General features: G+C 46.9%; 1 protein-coding gene across 3 annotated transcripts in view; it reads right to left on the bottom strand.

Moving 5' to 3' along the window:
- MATN2 (matrilin 2) overlaps positions 1-15,397 on the bottom strand; it is a 189,519-nt gene that overhangs the window by 37,336 nt on the left and 136,786 nt on the right. For all 3 annotated transcript variants that reach the window (XM_006900358.1, XM_006900357.1, XM_006900359.1), the window contains 2 exons: positions 9,522-9,644; positions 9,140-9,262 (listed from right to left, as the gene is read on the bottom strand). In XM_006900358.1, the coding sequence (XP_006900420.1) occupies positions 9,140-9,262; positions 9,522-9,644 (246 nt within the window). The remainder of the gene's footprint in view (positions 1-9,139; positions 9,263-9,521; positions 9,645-15,397) is intronic.

The following is a 15,397-nucleotide window of genomic DNA, read 5'->3' as shown; positions in this document are numbered from 1 at the left end:
AAATATAAACAAAATAATTCTTATAACATCCTGCTTTCTAACCTCTGGCCCTACCTTGCTTTTGAAGGTCATACTTCATTTAACCTGTCTCCTACCTGATGGGCATTAAAGTGCCATCTAGTGTTTTGCTCTCATAAACCTTATGACAATAAATAATCTTGCACGCATTTCTGCATACAAAATGAAAGCATGTCTAAAAGGTAAATATCTAGAAGTGGAATTGCCAAAAGAGTATAAGCATTTAAAAGCTGATACAGACTTCCAAATTGTCTTCCAAAGAGATTATATCAATCTACATACTCGCCGACAATATACCATTTCATTTTCTAATTGGGAGCCTGGGGCGCTGCTGAGCTTTTGGATAAGACTGCGGCAGCACTCAGACCTTATGTTCAGAGAATTTCCGATTGCCCAGATGAGTCTGTGCCTCTGCCATCACGAACTAAATGCTGCCATTTTTCTTTTGGGGGGCTATTTGCATCATCTACTGATCAGACTATATATGCTTTGATCTCCTCCAGTCTGTCCACCCTGCTGCAGCCTGAATCCTTTTTCCCCAAAGCATATCTGCACGCATCACGCCCTCCCTTTCTCTGAAGTCCTCCACAGCTTTCTGAAATACTTCCTGTAAGAAAGAAAATCCTTGGCAACACTCATGAGCCCTGCCCTCTAAGCCTCATTTTGCTCTGTTCTCTCCCAGGCTCTTGGGCCCTCCTTTCAGTACCTTCCCCACGCAGAGTCCTCCCACCAGAGCACTTGACTGCTGTTTCCCTTCTCTGGACGGCTCCTTCCTCCTCCATCGCCTCTGCCCCTGAGCTAACACTCATTTGCCCTTCAGCTATCTCTTCACATGAGTCTCCACAAGTCTCTGCCCTCCCTATCACAGACCCTCAAAGCACCCTTTATGGTGTGTATCAAAGCTGCAATAAAACATCTATTTATGGGATGTTTTGTACTTGTATCTGCTTCCTCATTGGGCTATGACCTCTGTAACATTGTGTACCTCCCACTGCCTGCCCGGCATGTAACAGTCTCCTCAAAAATACTTGTAAAAGAGAAGAAAACATTTCCTTAGTTTTTCTACTCTAAAAAGCGAGGGTAATTGGATCCACCTCACGAGGTTTGTGTGAGGATGTCTTTCATGAGAACCTCGTGGACACTGGCGGTAGCTCAGCTCCCTCAGTCTCTCCCACACAACAGCCTTTGCAGAGCAGATGATTGGTGTATTCAGCAAAAGTGTCCCCTTCCTGCATGTCCTGAACCTTGTGGATCTCTCATAAATCAAAGAGAAGAAATTAGAGAGTGACAAGGGTATGCCATCGTTAACTTCCTCACCACAGGTCTAACTGCTTTCTATCTTATCAAGCCTGGAAACCAACTTTGTGTCAGCTGCTTTCCCCTAGACCCATGGACAGTCCCCAGCAGGGAAGGTTTTCAGTGATCACTAACAGGCAAAGACAGTCACTATCCCTGACCTGCATCTAAGGGTTTTATTTGATCTGGAGGTGGGGGATGGAGGGCCCCACAGTGTGGAGTTCATGTATTCAGCAAATGTTTATTGAACATATACTTTGTGCCAGTTACTATCCTTATTTGGAGGCAACTAACTGTCCAAGCCCTTAATTTCAGGGTTGAAGAAACAGAAAGCCAGAGAGGGGAAGTAACTCTTCTAAGGCCCCTGAACTTGCAAAGGTGAATTGTTTTAGGTGTACAGGAGTGGAGGTGAGTTGTGGTTCCATGGCATCAAGTGGAACCAACTTATAGCTGATCCTCCAGCAGGTTTTCAGAGGCTGTAAATCACCCACAGGATGAAACGGCCTACCTTTCCCCTGCAGAGCAGCTAGTGGATTAGAACCGTGTGCCTCTGCTGGCAGTGTAACTCCTCACCACAAAACCATCAGAACTCCCTAAGAGTAGAAGGCAAATCTCTCATCTTCACAGACTCAGTTCCATTGCACATTCATTGTAACTCAGCAGGCCACTCACCCTGCTAGATTCTCAGAAAACAGAGAAAAGTCTCTTCTCTTGTGAGGCTGAGCCTCTAAACTGAGCGTGACTGTGAAAGCTGTAGGTGATCTGTTCTGTGTCTCGGGGAGCCTCTCTGTCAGCCTCCCTCTTGCTCTCCGCACTCCATGCACTGGCGTGCTATCCTTCACTCTCTGGACCTTGAAGTCTGCATATGTTGTTTTGGTGCCCAGAGCATCATTCATATACCACCTTCCCCAGCTCTGTGTAGCTCGTGCCACTCAATCTCTCCATCTCAGATTAAACGTCTCCTTCTCAGAGAGCCTTTCCCTATGCTGGAGGGCATTTCCCTGTCACAGGCTCCCTGACACACCACCGTCTTGAATCACAACTCTCACCACATGCACTGGCTGTTGCTTCTTCAGTGTCTTTGCTTCAAACTCTACCAGGGCAGAAACAGACCCTGTGTGAACTGTCAGGGTCACCAGTGCCAAGAACAACCTGTCCACACAATGTAGCTAAGCAGGAACTCAGCGAGTCCTTGTAGAGAAAAAGAATAACTGAACCAAGAGCTAAAGACAGAAGTGCCTACAATCATATTCAGAGAAGAGAGTAAAGGCAGAACCGTTAGGAATCAACACGTACTTGAAAGAGGTGATGAGACATGTAGAACACAGGGAGAAATAATTTTCCCACTAAAACAAGAGTGTTCAGACTTTCTGGTCTAATAGAGATTGGTGGAACTCTCAAGACTGTGGCTCTTGGACATCCTTCAAAGCTGGAACTGAATTCACCACTGGGATCAATTTTTAATCCAGCAGTGACAAGTCTATGAAGTGGCAAGTAACAGCAGAGGGCGCTCTGATGGCACAGTCCGCAGGGAATGGTGCTGTTAACCCAAAGGTAGTGTCTTTTTCCAGCTCAAATTCTCAAGAGGCTCCAAGGGAGTAAGATGGGAGATCTCCTGTGTGATTTACAGCCTCTGAAACTCAGCGAAGAGGCAGCTATGAGTCAGTTCCAACTTGACGGCAATGAATGAGTGAGGGACTAACATCAAGCAGGAATGTATTTCTCACAGCAAACCATCACAGGTGACAAAAAGGGCAGTATTTGCCTCCAGACAAAGTTCAGAAGACAGAAGGGGGCAGGAAAAAATGGATGAATAGATACAGAGAATCCAGGGAGGAAGTGGGATGAGGGCCGTCATCGTGAAGGGACTGCAACCAAGTCACAGAACAAAATTGTTAAATTTTTCCATTGTTAAATGGAAACCAATTTGCTCTGCAAACTTGTCACGCAAATGATAACAAAAAGTTCAAAAAAAAAAAGAAGACCTTGCACCACTTGCACTTAAGTAGCAGGTCCACATATTTCTTTAAACTCCCATCATGAATAGGGCATTTGCAATATGTGGTCAGGATGATTAGAAATTTCGGGGCTCCTACACGTCGGTACTGAGTGGTCACTGCATCCGGATGCCAGGTCTGGCGAGTCATGTACGAGTGTGCCGCAGCGATCATGGGCTCGCACCTCTGCAGACACACAGCCATCCTTCAGCTGAGGACCCACAGAGGTCATTCAAGCCCAGCCTCAGAGGGAGAAAGCCACCGTGGTCGAGTGCCCAGGGGGCAGCTGAGAGAAAGAATGACATAATTTCCTGACTGGTCTTATTATACAATAAAACCAAGAGCAGCAGATCATTTAACTCCATATTAGACCTTTCTCAGGAAGCTCTGGTGGTTTAGTGATAAGGAAGTTCGCTGCCAACATAAAAGGTACACGGTTTGAATCCAGCAGCTGCTTTGCAGGAGAAAGATGTGCAATCTCCTCGTGTGCAATTCACTGCTTCTGAAAACCTGCTGGAGGCTCAGCTATGAGTCAGTTCAACTCAGTGGTAAACACCTAAGGCCCTTCTCAGATAAACCCAGAAACAGCTAGATGGAGACATGTGTCTGTGGAGGTAGGCGATTGAGGTGTAGAGTAGGGGGGGAACCAGAGTCTAGTTCTAGCTCTGCTACAGACCCCCAGGCACCCCCCAGGGCGTTAGTTTGCCTTTGTTGCTGTTAGCTGCCCTTGAGTTCGCCCCTTGTGCAACCTTCTGCTCAGCAGGAGAAACCCCGCCTCTCCCTGTGCTGGCCCCAGAGCAGCTTGCTGCCCAGACCATCATAATGTACAAGACTTTTAAGAAATGATTTAAGTGATTTTTAAAAAGTAGAGTGCCAGGCCTTTCTTCTTCTTCTTCCTAAGTCTGGAAACCCCACTGAAACTTGTTTAGCATCACAGCCAAGTGGGAAGATCCCCTGACAGGTAAGATGGGTTGTGAGTGCACATGAAGTGCATTGGCGGGGGGTTTCCTGCATGAAAAAGTAGGACTTTTCTCACTAATCCACCACTATCTCACTGAGGGCACTTTATAAGTTCACGAAGCACTTTAGTGAACACTTTTCCTCTTGTGCAGTGAACCTGAGAGACAGGAAGGAATGAACATCCCCAGTTTACAGGTGAAGCAGACAGAGAGGGTCAGTTCCTCTGTCCTGGGTGGAAGCAACACGATTTAAGCTCAGTTTTGGCCTCACATTTCAACATTCTTTCTAAGCAGTTTCTCAGACTCTTACACAAGGTGAGACAGGGCTGGGCAGCACTGTGGGGACACCCTGTAGGGCCAGGGGAGGAATTTCATCAAGTGAGGGTGGTATGGGGAGAGGCTGTTCCAAGTGGAGACAGGGCAGGGACAGCCCAGAGCACGTTATGGATTGGATGGTACCTCCTACCTGTCACCACATTTAAGCTGAAGTTCAAGCCCCTGGTACTTGTGAGTGTGGTCTTGTCTGGATAAAGGATCTTAGAAGATGATATCACTCATGTTAATACAGGGTCTTATTGCGATGGTATGAATAGAATCTGTGCTGCGTTCTTACAAGAGACACAGATACAGAGAAGCACCATGTGGAAATGCACTTACCAGTCAAGGAACATCTGTGGCTACTAGAAGCTTGGGAAGATGAGAGAGAATCAAGCTCTGGAGGGGACCTGGCCCTGCTGACTCTCAGAATTCAGAGTCCCAGCCTCTTAGGACTGTGAGGTGACAAGCTTCTGTTCTATGAGCCCCCCCTGGTGGGTACTTTATTACAGCAACCATAGGAACAAATATAGAGGGGCATTGCCAGTTTGGAGGAAGGCTGGAGAGCAGAGCTTAGCCTAAAGGGGTAGAGGAGTGTGCTAACGGTCAATCCCAGATGTGAAGTTGCAAAGTTTACCTTGGGAGACAGTGGAAAAGCGCTAACAGTGTTGGAGCAGGGAGTGGACCCTGTGCTAGGTGTTATATAAATGATAGAAAGAGAAATGATCTCTGGCTATTCACTTTATCACCTATTCAGCTTTACTGCGTGGCACAGTAAAGGCCTGGCAACTCAGAGAAGACTCTGACTTCTGGGAGCCAGCAGGCCAATGGGCTGTGCCCCATGTGTGTCTAACCTGTGGTGTCTGTCTTGGTGCCATGGTGCACTTGCACAAGATCTACTGCAGAGAACTTTCCAGAAGAGTGAGAGGGCAGGAAGGCTCTCCACGGCAGTTGTGGAAAGATGACTACTTTCTCCTGCTATCATCTCCAGTCTGTTCATCTAACTGTCTCAGGTAAGAAAGGCTGCAGCTCTGGCAGACCTGGACAATCACAGGCTGTAGGGCAGGAGGCAGAGAGGATGGAAGAGAGTCCAAGGGGAATGAGAGGGACCTGCATATCCATGGTGGTGACTTCGTTCCTGGGCCCTGGAAACCTGGACCTGGCCACCCTTGGTTCAGAGAATGTTCCTGAAGGTGAGTGGAAGGCTCCTCTGACCGTCAAGGCCTCTACATGCCAGCTGTCTTTGTGAAAGTCCACGGAATCCCTTATCTGCGGAGCCGGGCCTGGCTGGCCCCCAACTGGCTCGTCCATCCACAGCCAGCAGGCTTTGCAGAGAAGGTGAAGTCATGTCATCTGGCTCTTTATCATCTGGCATACAGCAAGGGAACACACATCCCAAGCCCTGTGGCTGGACTGTGGCTAGACTGGAAACCCAATCTATTATTACAGGACAGGGCAACCAGACCGAATTACCCCAGTGATGACAAAAAGCCCTCAACTAGCATAATAGCTCAACACATATATACCAGCTAGTGAGTAAAATGTATCTGTCATGTAACATGTCCTCAGGATAACTCTAAGCCGTCTAAGTATCTCACAAGCCCTATTTTAGGCAAAACCACACACAAATATACACATATCCAAAGTGCATTGTTTAGTATTGACTCATTTAGATGATATCACTGAACCATTAGTTACTAACACACTGTAAGTGGGAAAATGGGTAACACGCAAAAAGTGTGTGGACCTTGATATCAGGATACGAGAGTGTATAGACGACATTTGAATGAGCTGCTGTTGAAGTCAGCTCTGATTTACTAAATGTGGCACAACAGACCTGGCTCCTTAGAGTTTTCAATGGCTGAGTTTTAAGAATTAGGTTTTAAGGTTACAAGGCTTTTCTTCCAAGGTGCCTTGAGGTACACTCGAACCTGCAACTTTTCAGTTAGCAGATGTGTGTGTGTTAACTATTTGCACCACAGAGGAACTCTGCTGAGGAGAAAGGGTTGCCATTTGTTTGGAAGGGCCTGTGAGAATTTCTTAGAAGTCACACAACCATCTTAAAGTCAGGTCTACTCCACAGTATTGGAGAGAGGAAGAGAAAGAGCATAAACTAAGATGACGGAGACTTAAATCAACAAAAAAGCTACCAACTTGGATTTGGCCTGCCGTCAAATGCAGAAGCTTTTCAACACACCCTCACAGTTTGCGAGACCCCAGGGCAGGAGGCACTCCCTTGCTGGCCGCAGCAGAGTTCTGAAGGCCGCAGGGCTGGGAGCCACCAGCAAGCCAGAAAACGGAGAGCCCATGTGCCACGACACAAGAATCCATCCCAAACTGGGGAACTGTTTGCTCCCTTGTTCCCAGTTAGGCAGGCACGCCCAGCTGTGCAGTCGGCTTACCTGCCACATGAACTTCTGCTACAAAAACGGGATCTAAATGAGGTTGTGTCCACAATAGAATCAGTGGGTCTGTAACCAGAAAGACCACCAAGATAGGGCAGGTAAACCAAAGCCCTTTCCCTCCATGCATGACTACTTTTCAATTCTTTCTCCAGCTTCACTTGGAAACAGAATTGCAGGGCAGCAAATACAGCAATTCTTAGGTTGAAGAGAAAGGGTGGTCTGAGGTTTCTATTAATGGATTTAGGGCTGGAACTAGCTGCAAGGAAACATCTACCTACGAGACATCACTGCCAACTTCATCATCTGCTGCCAGGTGATCAGGGTCAGAGAGGAAAGAGCCCAAGGGGTTCTCAAGAACCTCGTCTTCTCCCAGACTGAGTTTGAACCCACCTTTTGTTAAGTGGTAACCTTAGTTCTTTTACTTAATTGGAACTGTGCCTTCCTTATATGTAAAGTGGGGAATTCTGCAGGGCTGCTGGGATGGGATAATGCTGGACAAGCGCTACCACAGTGTGTACTCAGTGGTCAGTAAATGTGGTTGTTAGGTGTCCTTTGATTGGTCTTTGATTCACAGTGACTCCATATGACAGAGTAGAGTGGCCCCATAATATTTTCTAGGTTGTAATCTTTATAGGAGCAGATCCCCAGGCCTTTCTTCCTTGGAACCACTGGGTGGGTTCAAACCACCAACCTTTTGGTTAGAAGCTGAGTGTTTAACTGCTTGTGACCCTATGGCTCCTTGGATTGGTTAACAGGTCACACTATTATTGTTGTGAGTAGCCCTTGGTGGTGTCAAGTGTTTACTTTTCAAAATGTCTTTCCTGGCTATTGATTAACTGTTTATTTTGTCCTTATTGTGTTAAGGAGAGAAGATTAGGGTGGGATACAAGCCCCTCCTCTCTAGAGGCTTATATAAGCTCATGGGAAATGAATGCCAGTTCTCTTTTGGGACACCCACTTTCCAGCTACACTGCAATTGACAGGCTACAATGCTCACAGGTCTCTGCAACACCAGCCTGCATTGTCTATGTCACTGAGTCATTCCCCTGATGGGTCTGAGTCTCTGTGGGATCTTCCGGCAAACCACCAAACCCAAGGGGCACAGAAGACTGGGAGAGCTGAATGAAAGAGAGACTGTTAATGTCAGAAATCATGCAGTTACACAGCAGATCGTACATTTGGGACATTGTTGACTCAGCACTTCTTGTAACTGGTCTGCTTCTAATCTTAGCAGATTATGAATACACCTTCAGTTAGACTCTAACCTTTGGCAACTCCCGTGTGCAGAGAAGAACTTCTCCCTAGGGTTTTCAAGGCTGTGATCTTTGAAAGCAGATCTCCAGGCTTGTCTTCTGTGGCACCTCTGGGTGAGTTCAAATCCCCAACCTTCAGGCTATTAGCCAAGTGCTTTACTAGTTGCCCTGCACATGAGCAAAGTCAGTGACTGGCATTTTAGGCCCAGTTACAGGTAACTCATGGAACAGTGCGTAAGCATTTGGCGATTAACTGAAATGTCATTGATTTGAATCCATTAGAACCAATATATGGGAGAAAGATGTTACAGTCTATTTCTTCCATCGCTGTTGTTCTTGGTAGGTGTGATCGAATTGACTAAGACTCATAGTGACCTGAAACTTGCCTGATCTGGTGCCATCCTCCTCATCTCTGATATACTCAAGTCCACTGTTATGGTCCCTATGTCCATTCACCTTGTTAAGAGTCCGCCTCTCTTTCATTGACCCTTCACCTTTCCCAGCATGATATTTATTCTCCAAGAACCAGCCCCTCCTAATGACATGCCTACACACCATTCCCAATGGGGCAATTCTGTAGGGCCACATGGGTTAGAAATGACTTGATAACAAAGGGTTGAATGTGAGGGTACAACAGTGAGTTCTAAGAAACACGGTTCTTCCCAACTCAGAACGATAGCAAGACTGTGGAAACTGGGGAAGAAAACTCCAACCTGTTTCCAGGCGTGGAGGAAGGAAGCACTGGGGAAAGCAGCCATGAGGGCCCAAAGGACCCTACACATACACACACACACACACACACACACACACACACGCGCGCGCGCCTGTGCACACCCGCCCCACCCCACGCACGCCCACTCCAGGTCCTGCCTGTAGCAAGACCTCACGACACTCACTCGCACAGGTTTTTCCATCGCTGCGGAGCACGTGTCCCTTGGGGCACTGGCAGGCATAGGATGTGTCCGTGTTGACGCAGGAATGTTCACAGCCATGGTCACTCAGCAAGCAGTAATCCACTCCTGTAAGTCAAACAGCAAGTGAGGGCCCAGGTGGGCAGTGCGCCTTCGCCACCAAGGCCATCAGGCCACTGATGATTAATTAAGTGACCCCACGCTCAACCTCACCCACCTGTGAATGCATGCACCCCCAGTGGACCCCCCAACAGCCATAATGAGGCAGAGGAAAGGGGGCAGCGCCCTGTAGCCTCCCCCGTTTCCCTCCTGCTACAAATGCTTCCCTAGGAAGACGGCTTCCAGAGACGCAGGCAGTGGGACTCACTGGAGCAGGTCTTGAGGTCCTCGTTGATGAGGAAGCCTTCCGAGCACTGGCAGACGAAGGACTCCTCCGTGTTGAGGCACAGCTGTTCACAGCCATGGTTGTTCTGTGCACAGTGATCCACCCCTGCCGGCATCACCAACATGAATGAATTAAGGACCCATGGGGACAATGTCACACTAGCCAACCAGAAACCCAGTCCTAGCAGGAGCTCCAGGATGGAGCCTGAGGAAGTTTCATTCAAAGGCCAAGCCTCTCCAGGGGTTCAAATCCACCAGCAGCTCCATGAGAGATGAGCAATCTTCTCCCACGGGATTTACAGCCTCAGAAACCCGATGGAGGGTCAGCTATGAGTTAGTTCTGATCCAACAGCAATGGATACCTTGGAGTCCATTCTGATCATGAGTCAGAACAGAATTGCACTTAAAAAGGCTTTTTCCATCATTGGATTACCCAATAAGCAAACTAAACATGAGTTCACTTGTATTTATCTACTAATCGTAGTGACCAATTCACATTTTCACCACACCAAAGACTGCCCCTCCATAAATGACTAGTACCTGTCTCTCTTCTGGCCTCACAGCATCTTTCTAAAGATTCAAAGCCTCTTTGCAAATTGACAGTCCGTGGTAGGGAAGTTTGGCAAACACAAGTTTATCGTGCTTATTACTAATGTATAGTGAACAGCTTCACATGATAAAAAGCACAACTAAGAGGTCTTTTCAATGAGGTCTTGCTATGCATCTGAGATCTGGACCATGAATAAGGATGACCGAAGAAGGGCTGATGTCTTTGAGCTGTGGTGTTGGAAAAGAGTACGGAATATCCCATGAATGGCCAAAATAACAAACAGATATGCCTTGAGAAAGGTGCAGCCAGAGTGCTCGTTGGCGGCAAAGATGATAAAGCTTCATCTCAATGCTTCAGGCGTGTTGCTAGGAGAGGCTATTCCTTGGAGAGAAACATTATGCTTGGAAAGGTGGAGAAGTCAGCAAAGGAGAGGAAGACCCTCAACCAGATGGGTTGACACAGTGACTGCAGCAGCAATGGTCTCAAGTGTGTCAGGAAGTGTGAGTATGGCGCAGGATAGGACATAGTTCAGACCTGCTGTTCACAGAGTTGCTATGAGTCGTCCACTTGATGGCACCTAACAACAACAACAACATATGAAACTATTCACTACAGATTAACAACCAGCACAAGTAAGCCTGTGCTTACCTTACTTATGGCTTGATTTGGTTTTTGGGTTTTTTTAATTATTATTTTCAATGAAAATTTACAGACTTTGGATTTCCAGTCATTCACTGTTGCACTTTTCTCCCCTCCCAACCCTTGCCTTTAGTATACTACCTTCTTGGAAAAGTAAAAGAAAAATTCTTTCATTGTTTTACAATCCCTCCCCCAGGTCTACTTCAATATATAGCCTTCTCTATGGACTCCTGTAATGACAAAAATACCTAATCACATATCCCTTTTAACCAGTTTTCTCCCTCATTAGTTTCAATGCAGTATACATTATTGAACCCATCTTTCTCAGTCTCACTGTAACCCCGAGATCAGTCCTGTTTTACAACAGTGGCACCATGTAGTATTTGTCCTTTTGTGACTGAGATACTTTGTTCAGCATAATGTCCTCCAGGGTCACACATTTTGAATAATATTGCATGAGTTCCTTGTTTTTCAATGCAGCATAGTATTCCATTGTGTGAATATACCACAGCTTCTCTATCCATTTGTTTGTTGATGGGCACTTAGGTTGTTTCCAACTCCTTGCTATTGTGAACAAAGCTGCAATAAACATGGGTGTGCATATATCTGCTTGGATGTCAGTAATGGTCTCTTTGGGGTAATTATGGCTGGGTTTTATGTGCCAACCTTTATATGAGAAAAAAACCAAACTCAAACTTACTGCTATCAAGTCGGAACTGACTCATTGATAATAACCCTTCACTGGGATTTTAAGGCAGTAAATTGCATGGAAAGAGCCCATTTTTCTCTTGCAGAGCTGATAGTGGGTTTGAACTGATAGAGACATGCAACTCTTGGACTGTTGTTGTGTTTTGTTGAGTAGGAAGTGACCCACAGCTGACCCTCTGGTGGGTTTTCAGAGGCAGTTGATTGCACAGAAGGAGAATGCCCATCCTTCTCTCAAGGAGAAGCTGCTAGATTTGAACAGTGCACCTTTGGGATTGCTGCACAGCTTCTTGCCACTAGTCCACTGGAGCTCCCAGAACTCCTGGATTAGCTGTAAAATTCACTATGGACTATGCCACCAGAGCTCATGTAAAGACTGCACCCTTGGAAATCCAATTCAGCTCTGTCTTATTGTGTTGCTATGCTGTGACACAAAGACTCATGAAGTGTTCCCTATTTTCTGAGATTGGCTCAGGATAGAGTAGCTCCTGTGTGTAGGGTTGGTAGGAATTGGAGTCAACTTTACAATAACAACAACACAGCAGGAGTTGGAATCTACGTGAAGGCAAAAGGCTTTTGATTTGGCATCACGACGAGCCCTGGGGAAGCCTGCTTTCCATGTCAACCATTGGAAAATCAGCCCATTTCATTTGTTTTAGTCCCATTCCTTTATTTGAAAAGTAAAGCACATACAACTACAAGGACTGGGTAATACATCCTTAGTGCTGGTGACAGCAGCTCTCTTGGCCATAGCCTTGGCATACCTGACCTGTGATCATGGTAGTGCTCCCAAGAAGGTGTCATCTCCAATTCACAGAGAGACAACCCAAGCTCAGAAAGGTCAAATTGGTCTTCCCGGGGAGCTCTGGTGGCCTAGTGGCAAGGAGCTGCAACTACAATCCCAGAGGCGCACGGTTCGAATCCACCAGATGCTCTGCTGGGGAAGGAGGAACAATCTCCTCCTGTACCAGTCAGATCTGATCTGACGGTACACTCACACCAAAAAAAAAAAAAAAAAGAAAGAAAAGAAAAAAAAATTGGTCTTCCCAAGGCCACACTGATGAAAATAATGTTTAAGAATGAAGGCGTCAAACAGAAAATGCTGCTACCATTAAGTCAGCTCCAACTCACGTCAACCGAGTGTGTGTCAGCAGTTGTGAATTCCACAAGGTTTTCAGCCGGCCTTTCTTCCAGGGGCCTTCTGGCCTTACTTGAACTTACAGCCTCAAACTGCCATTGAGTTGACTGTGACTCACAGTGGCCCCATGAACCTTTGCTCTCTGTAAAGATGGCACCCTTGGCAATCCCATGGGGCAATTCAGCTCTGTCTTATCATATTGCTATGCTGTGATTTGAGAAATAGAGTTCATGATGGTTGCCTTCTTACAGGAGTGTGGTGGGGGTTTAATGGGTGGACACATGTCTGAAGCCCTCAGAACAGGATCTGGCATACTGTAACTTGTTTATTACTGAATGCTTATTATTAAGTAGTGCTAAGTTAAGAGTCACTCATTTCTATCTGAAAATGAAGAGAAAAAACATGTTTTGCTTTTTTTCACTTTCCCCCCAAACCAGGACACCTAAATGTCTGAAAAGAAACCAAAGCCTGAGCCTGCATATGTGGCTGATCCTGGCACTGGAAGGCCGCACAGCTGGCCCCTCTGGGCAGCCAGAGAGCGTTGAAGGAGAGCAAACACACAGCTGTGGTGAGCAGCTCCCAGAGACAGCCTCGCTGGCGACCCCCCAGATTTCACCGAGGAGAAAAAGCACCCCAGAGAGACACTAGAAGCCTTGTGCAGGGCCACCACATGGGTCTCTTTACTGCCTCAGGGTTTGGGGCTTGTACCTTCTGGAACTTTCCACGGCTGGCTGCACCTATCACAAACACTCGCAGAGTCTCAGGAGCCAGATGTCTGTGTTCACATCCTGGTTTCGTCTCTTAAGGGTTATGTGATTCTGGGAAAGTTACTTAATCTTTATTGTCCCTGTTCTTAAATAGGGAAAAGATGTAACTGCCTCATAGGGCAGTTGCGAGGATAAAACAAAATGCTCACACTGTCCCCAGACACAGCATGGCAGAGCCTGCTGTTATCCTGAGCCTTCAGGAGAAGCAGGACACCATGGCTTTCTCTGAGGTGGTCCACTTTTTACACTTTCTTAGAGCTGACTGGAGTCTCTGGGTGGTCAACACATAATACGCTTGACTGATAATTGAGAGTTGGAGGGTTTGAGTCCATACAGAGGCGTCTGAGAAGAAGGCCTCGGGATTTACTTCCCAAAATCATCTGTTAAGACCCTGTTGATCCCTGTTTTATTCTGACACATGTGGAGTAACCATGAGTTGTAATGGACTCAATGGAAACTGTCTGATTCAGTGAGTTTTCTTATTGGATCCCACCTGTGATATTGTTGTTATGTGCTGTTGAGTCACCTATGACTGTATACACAATGGCTCTGAACCCTTCCCTATCCTGGGACAGTCTCATTGACTCCAACACACCTAATTCCACTGCCCTGGCTATCATGTCAATGCATCTCATCTCGTGTCTTGTTCTCCTGTGCTGTCTGTCTCTGCACCCTTCCAAGCATGATGTCCTTCTCCAAGGATGGGTTCCTCCTGGCCACGTGAACAAGTATGAGAGAAGGAGCTTCAAAATCATTGCTTCCAACAAGAAAGCTGGTTTCACCCTCTCCAGGACAGATCTATTTGTTCTCCTGGCAGCCCATGGTATATTTAAGATTCTTTTCCAGCACCACGACTCAAAGGCATCAATTCTCCTATCACCTTTAGTCATGGTCCAGCTGTCTTCTGTCATCCTTAGTCACTGTCCAATTCTCTAACGCTAGGGTGACCTCAAACCAAACCCCAAATCAAACCAAGCCTACTACTGTGGAGTCAATTCCAATTCATGGCAACCTCAGGTTTCTGAGGCGGTGACTTAATGCGAATAGACTGTCTCATTTCTATTCCTCAGAATGGCTGGTAGACTGAATGGTTGGTTGAGTCAGACCATTGTTTTTGTTAACAGAGTGACATGTAACCCACTGCAATACCAGGGCTCCTTTCTAGAGAGACAAGAGACCTTAATCTCTTCAAGCTCCTGCTGTGAGAATCTCTAGGCTCCTTCAAGGCATACGAGGGGGAGAGGCAGGGCCCTGCAGTCCGGATGGGTTTAGTCAGATCATGCCCAGGCTGCCTGGGATACCTGCCAGGGCCATCAGCAGGCAGGCTACACACTCCTGGAAAAAGGCAGGATCTATGCAGAATCATCTTCAACAGAGTGTTCCCTTGGTGAACAGGAAACCCCTTGCTCCCCAATGGCCTCTCACAGGACTCAGAGACATTTAGTACTTTCTGGTTCAAAAGTTCATTGGCCTCTGAGGTCAGTCTTAGAAAGCCTGCTTGGGGCACTTGTTCCTTCTGAAGATTAAAAGGAAATAAGTTTTCTTGACAATTCCTCTATACCTAATACTTCATCTGTGAAACTTCCCCTCCTGGCGATTTAGGGTCCAAATGTTCAACAGCTGCACTGTTCTCATTCACAATCCATCTCTGTCCCCAAAGCTGGCGCAGATGTGCGGCTTGCTGAGTGAAGGCCACAGAAAAGGCCCTTTCCACTTCTTTTCTCAGTCGCCGTGTCCCTGTGCAGGGGTACGGGGACCCTGTGCTTCTGGGCTCCCAGCCCTGCTGGCCGGGGCCAGAGGAGACTGTGCCTCATAAAGAATGTCCCAAGCGTCTAGCTGGCAAGGCCTACAAGTTTCCATGTGTTTACATCACCAAGTGGAGCTTTGTTGTGGCTCTCCACAAGGAAATGAAGACAAGGCTTCACAAAAAGTCCATGTTTCTCAGCTCTGCCCTCAGAAAGGCCCTGTGGCGGCCCTCAGGCTTCATGACTCCATGACAATAATGAATTATGACCATTGGCTGAATGCTCACCTTGTGCCAGACCCAGGGGTCGGAGACT

The sequence above is a fragment of the Elephantulus edwardii genome, unplaced genomic scaffold (genome assembly GCF_000299155.1).
Source record: "Elephantulus edwardii isolate Elephantulus edwardi_28Jun2011 unplaced genomic scaffold, EleEdw1.0 scaffold00282, whole genome shotgun sequence".
NCBI lineage: Eukaryota > Metazoa > Chordata > Mammalia > Macroscelidea > Macroscelididae > Elephantulus > Elephantulus edwardii.
The sequence above is the reverse complement of the archived record's forward strand: the minus strand, read 5'-3'. Positions and strand labels throughout refer to the sequence as shown.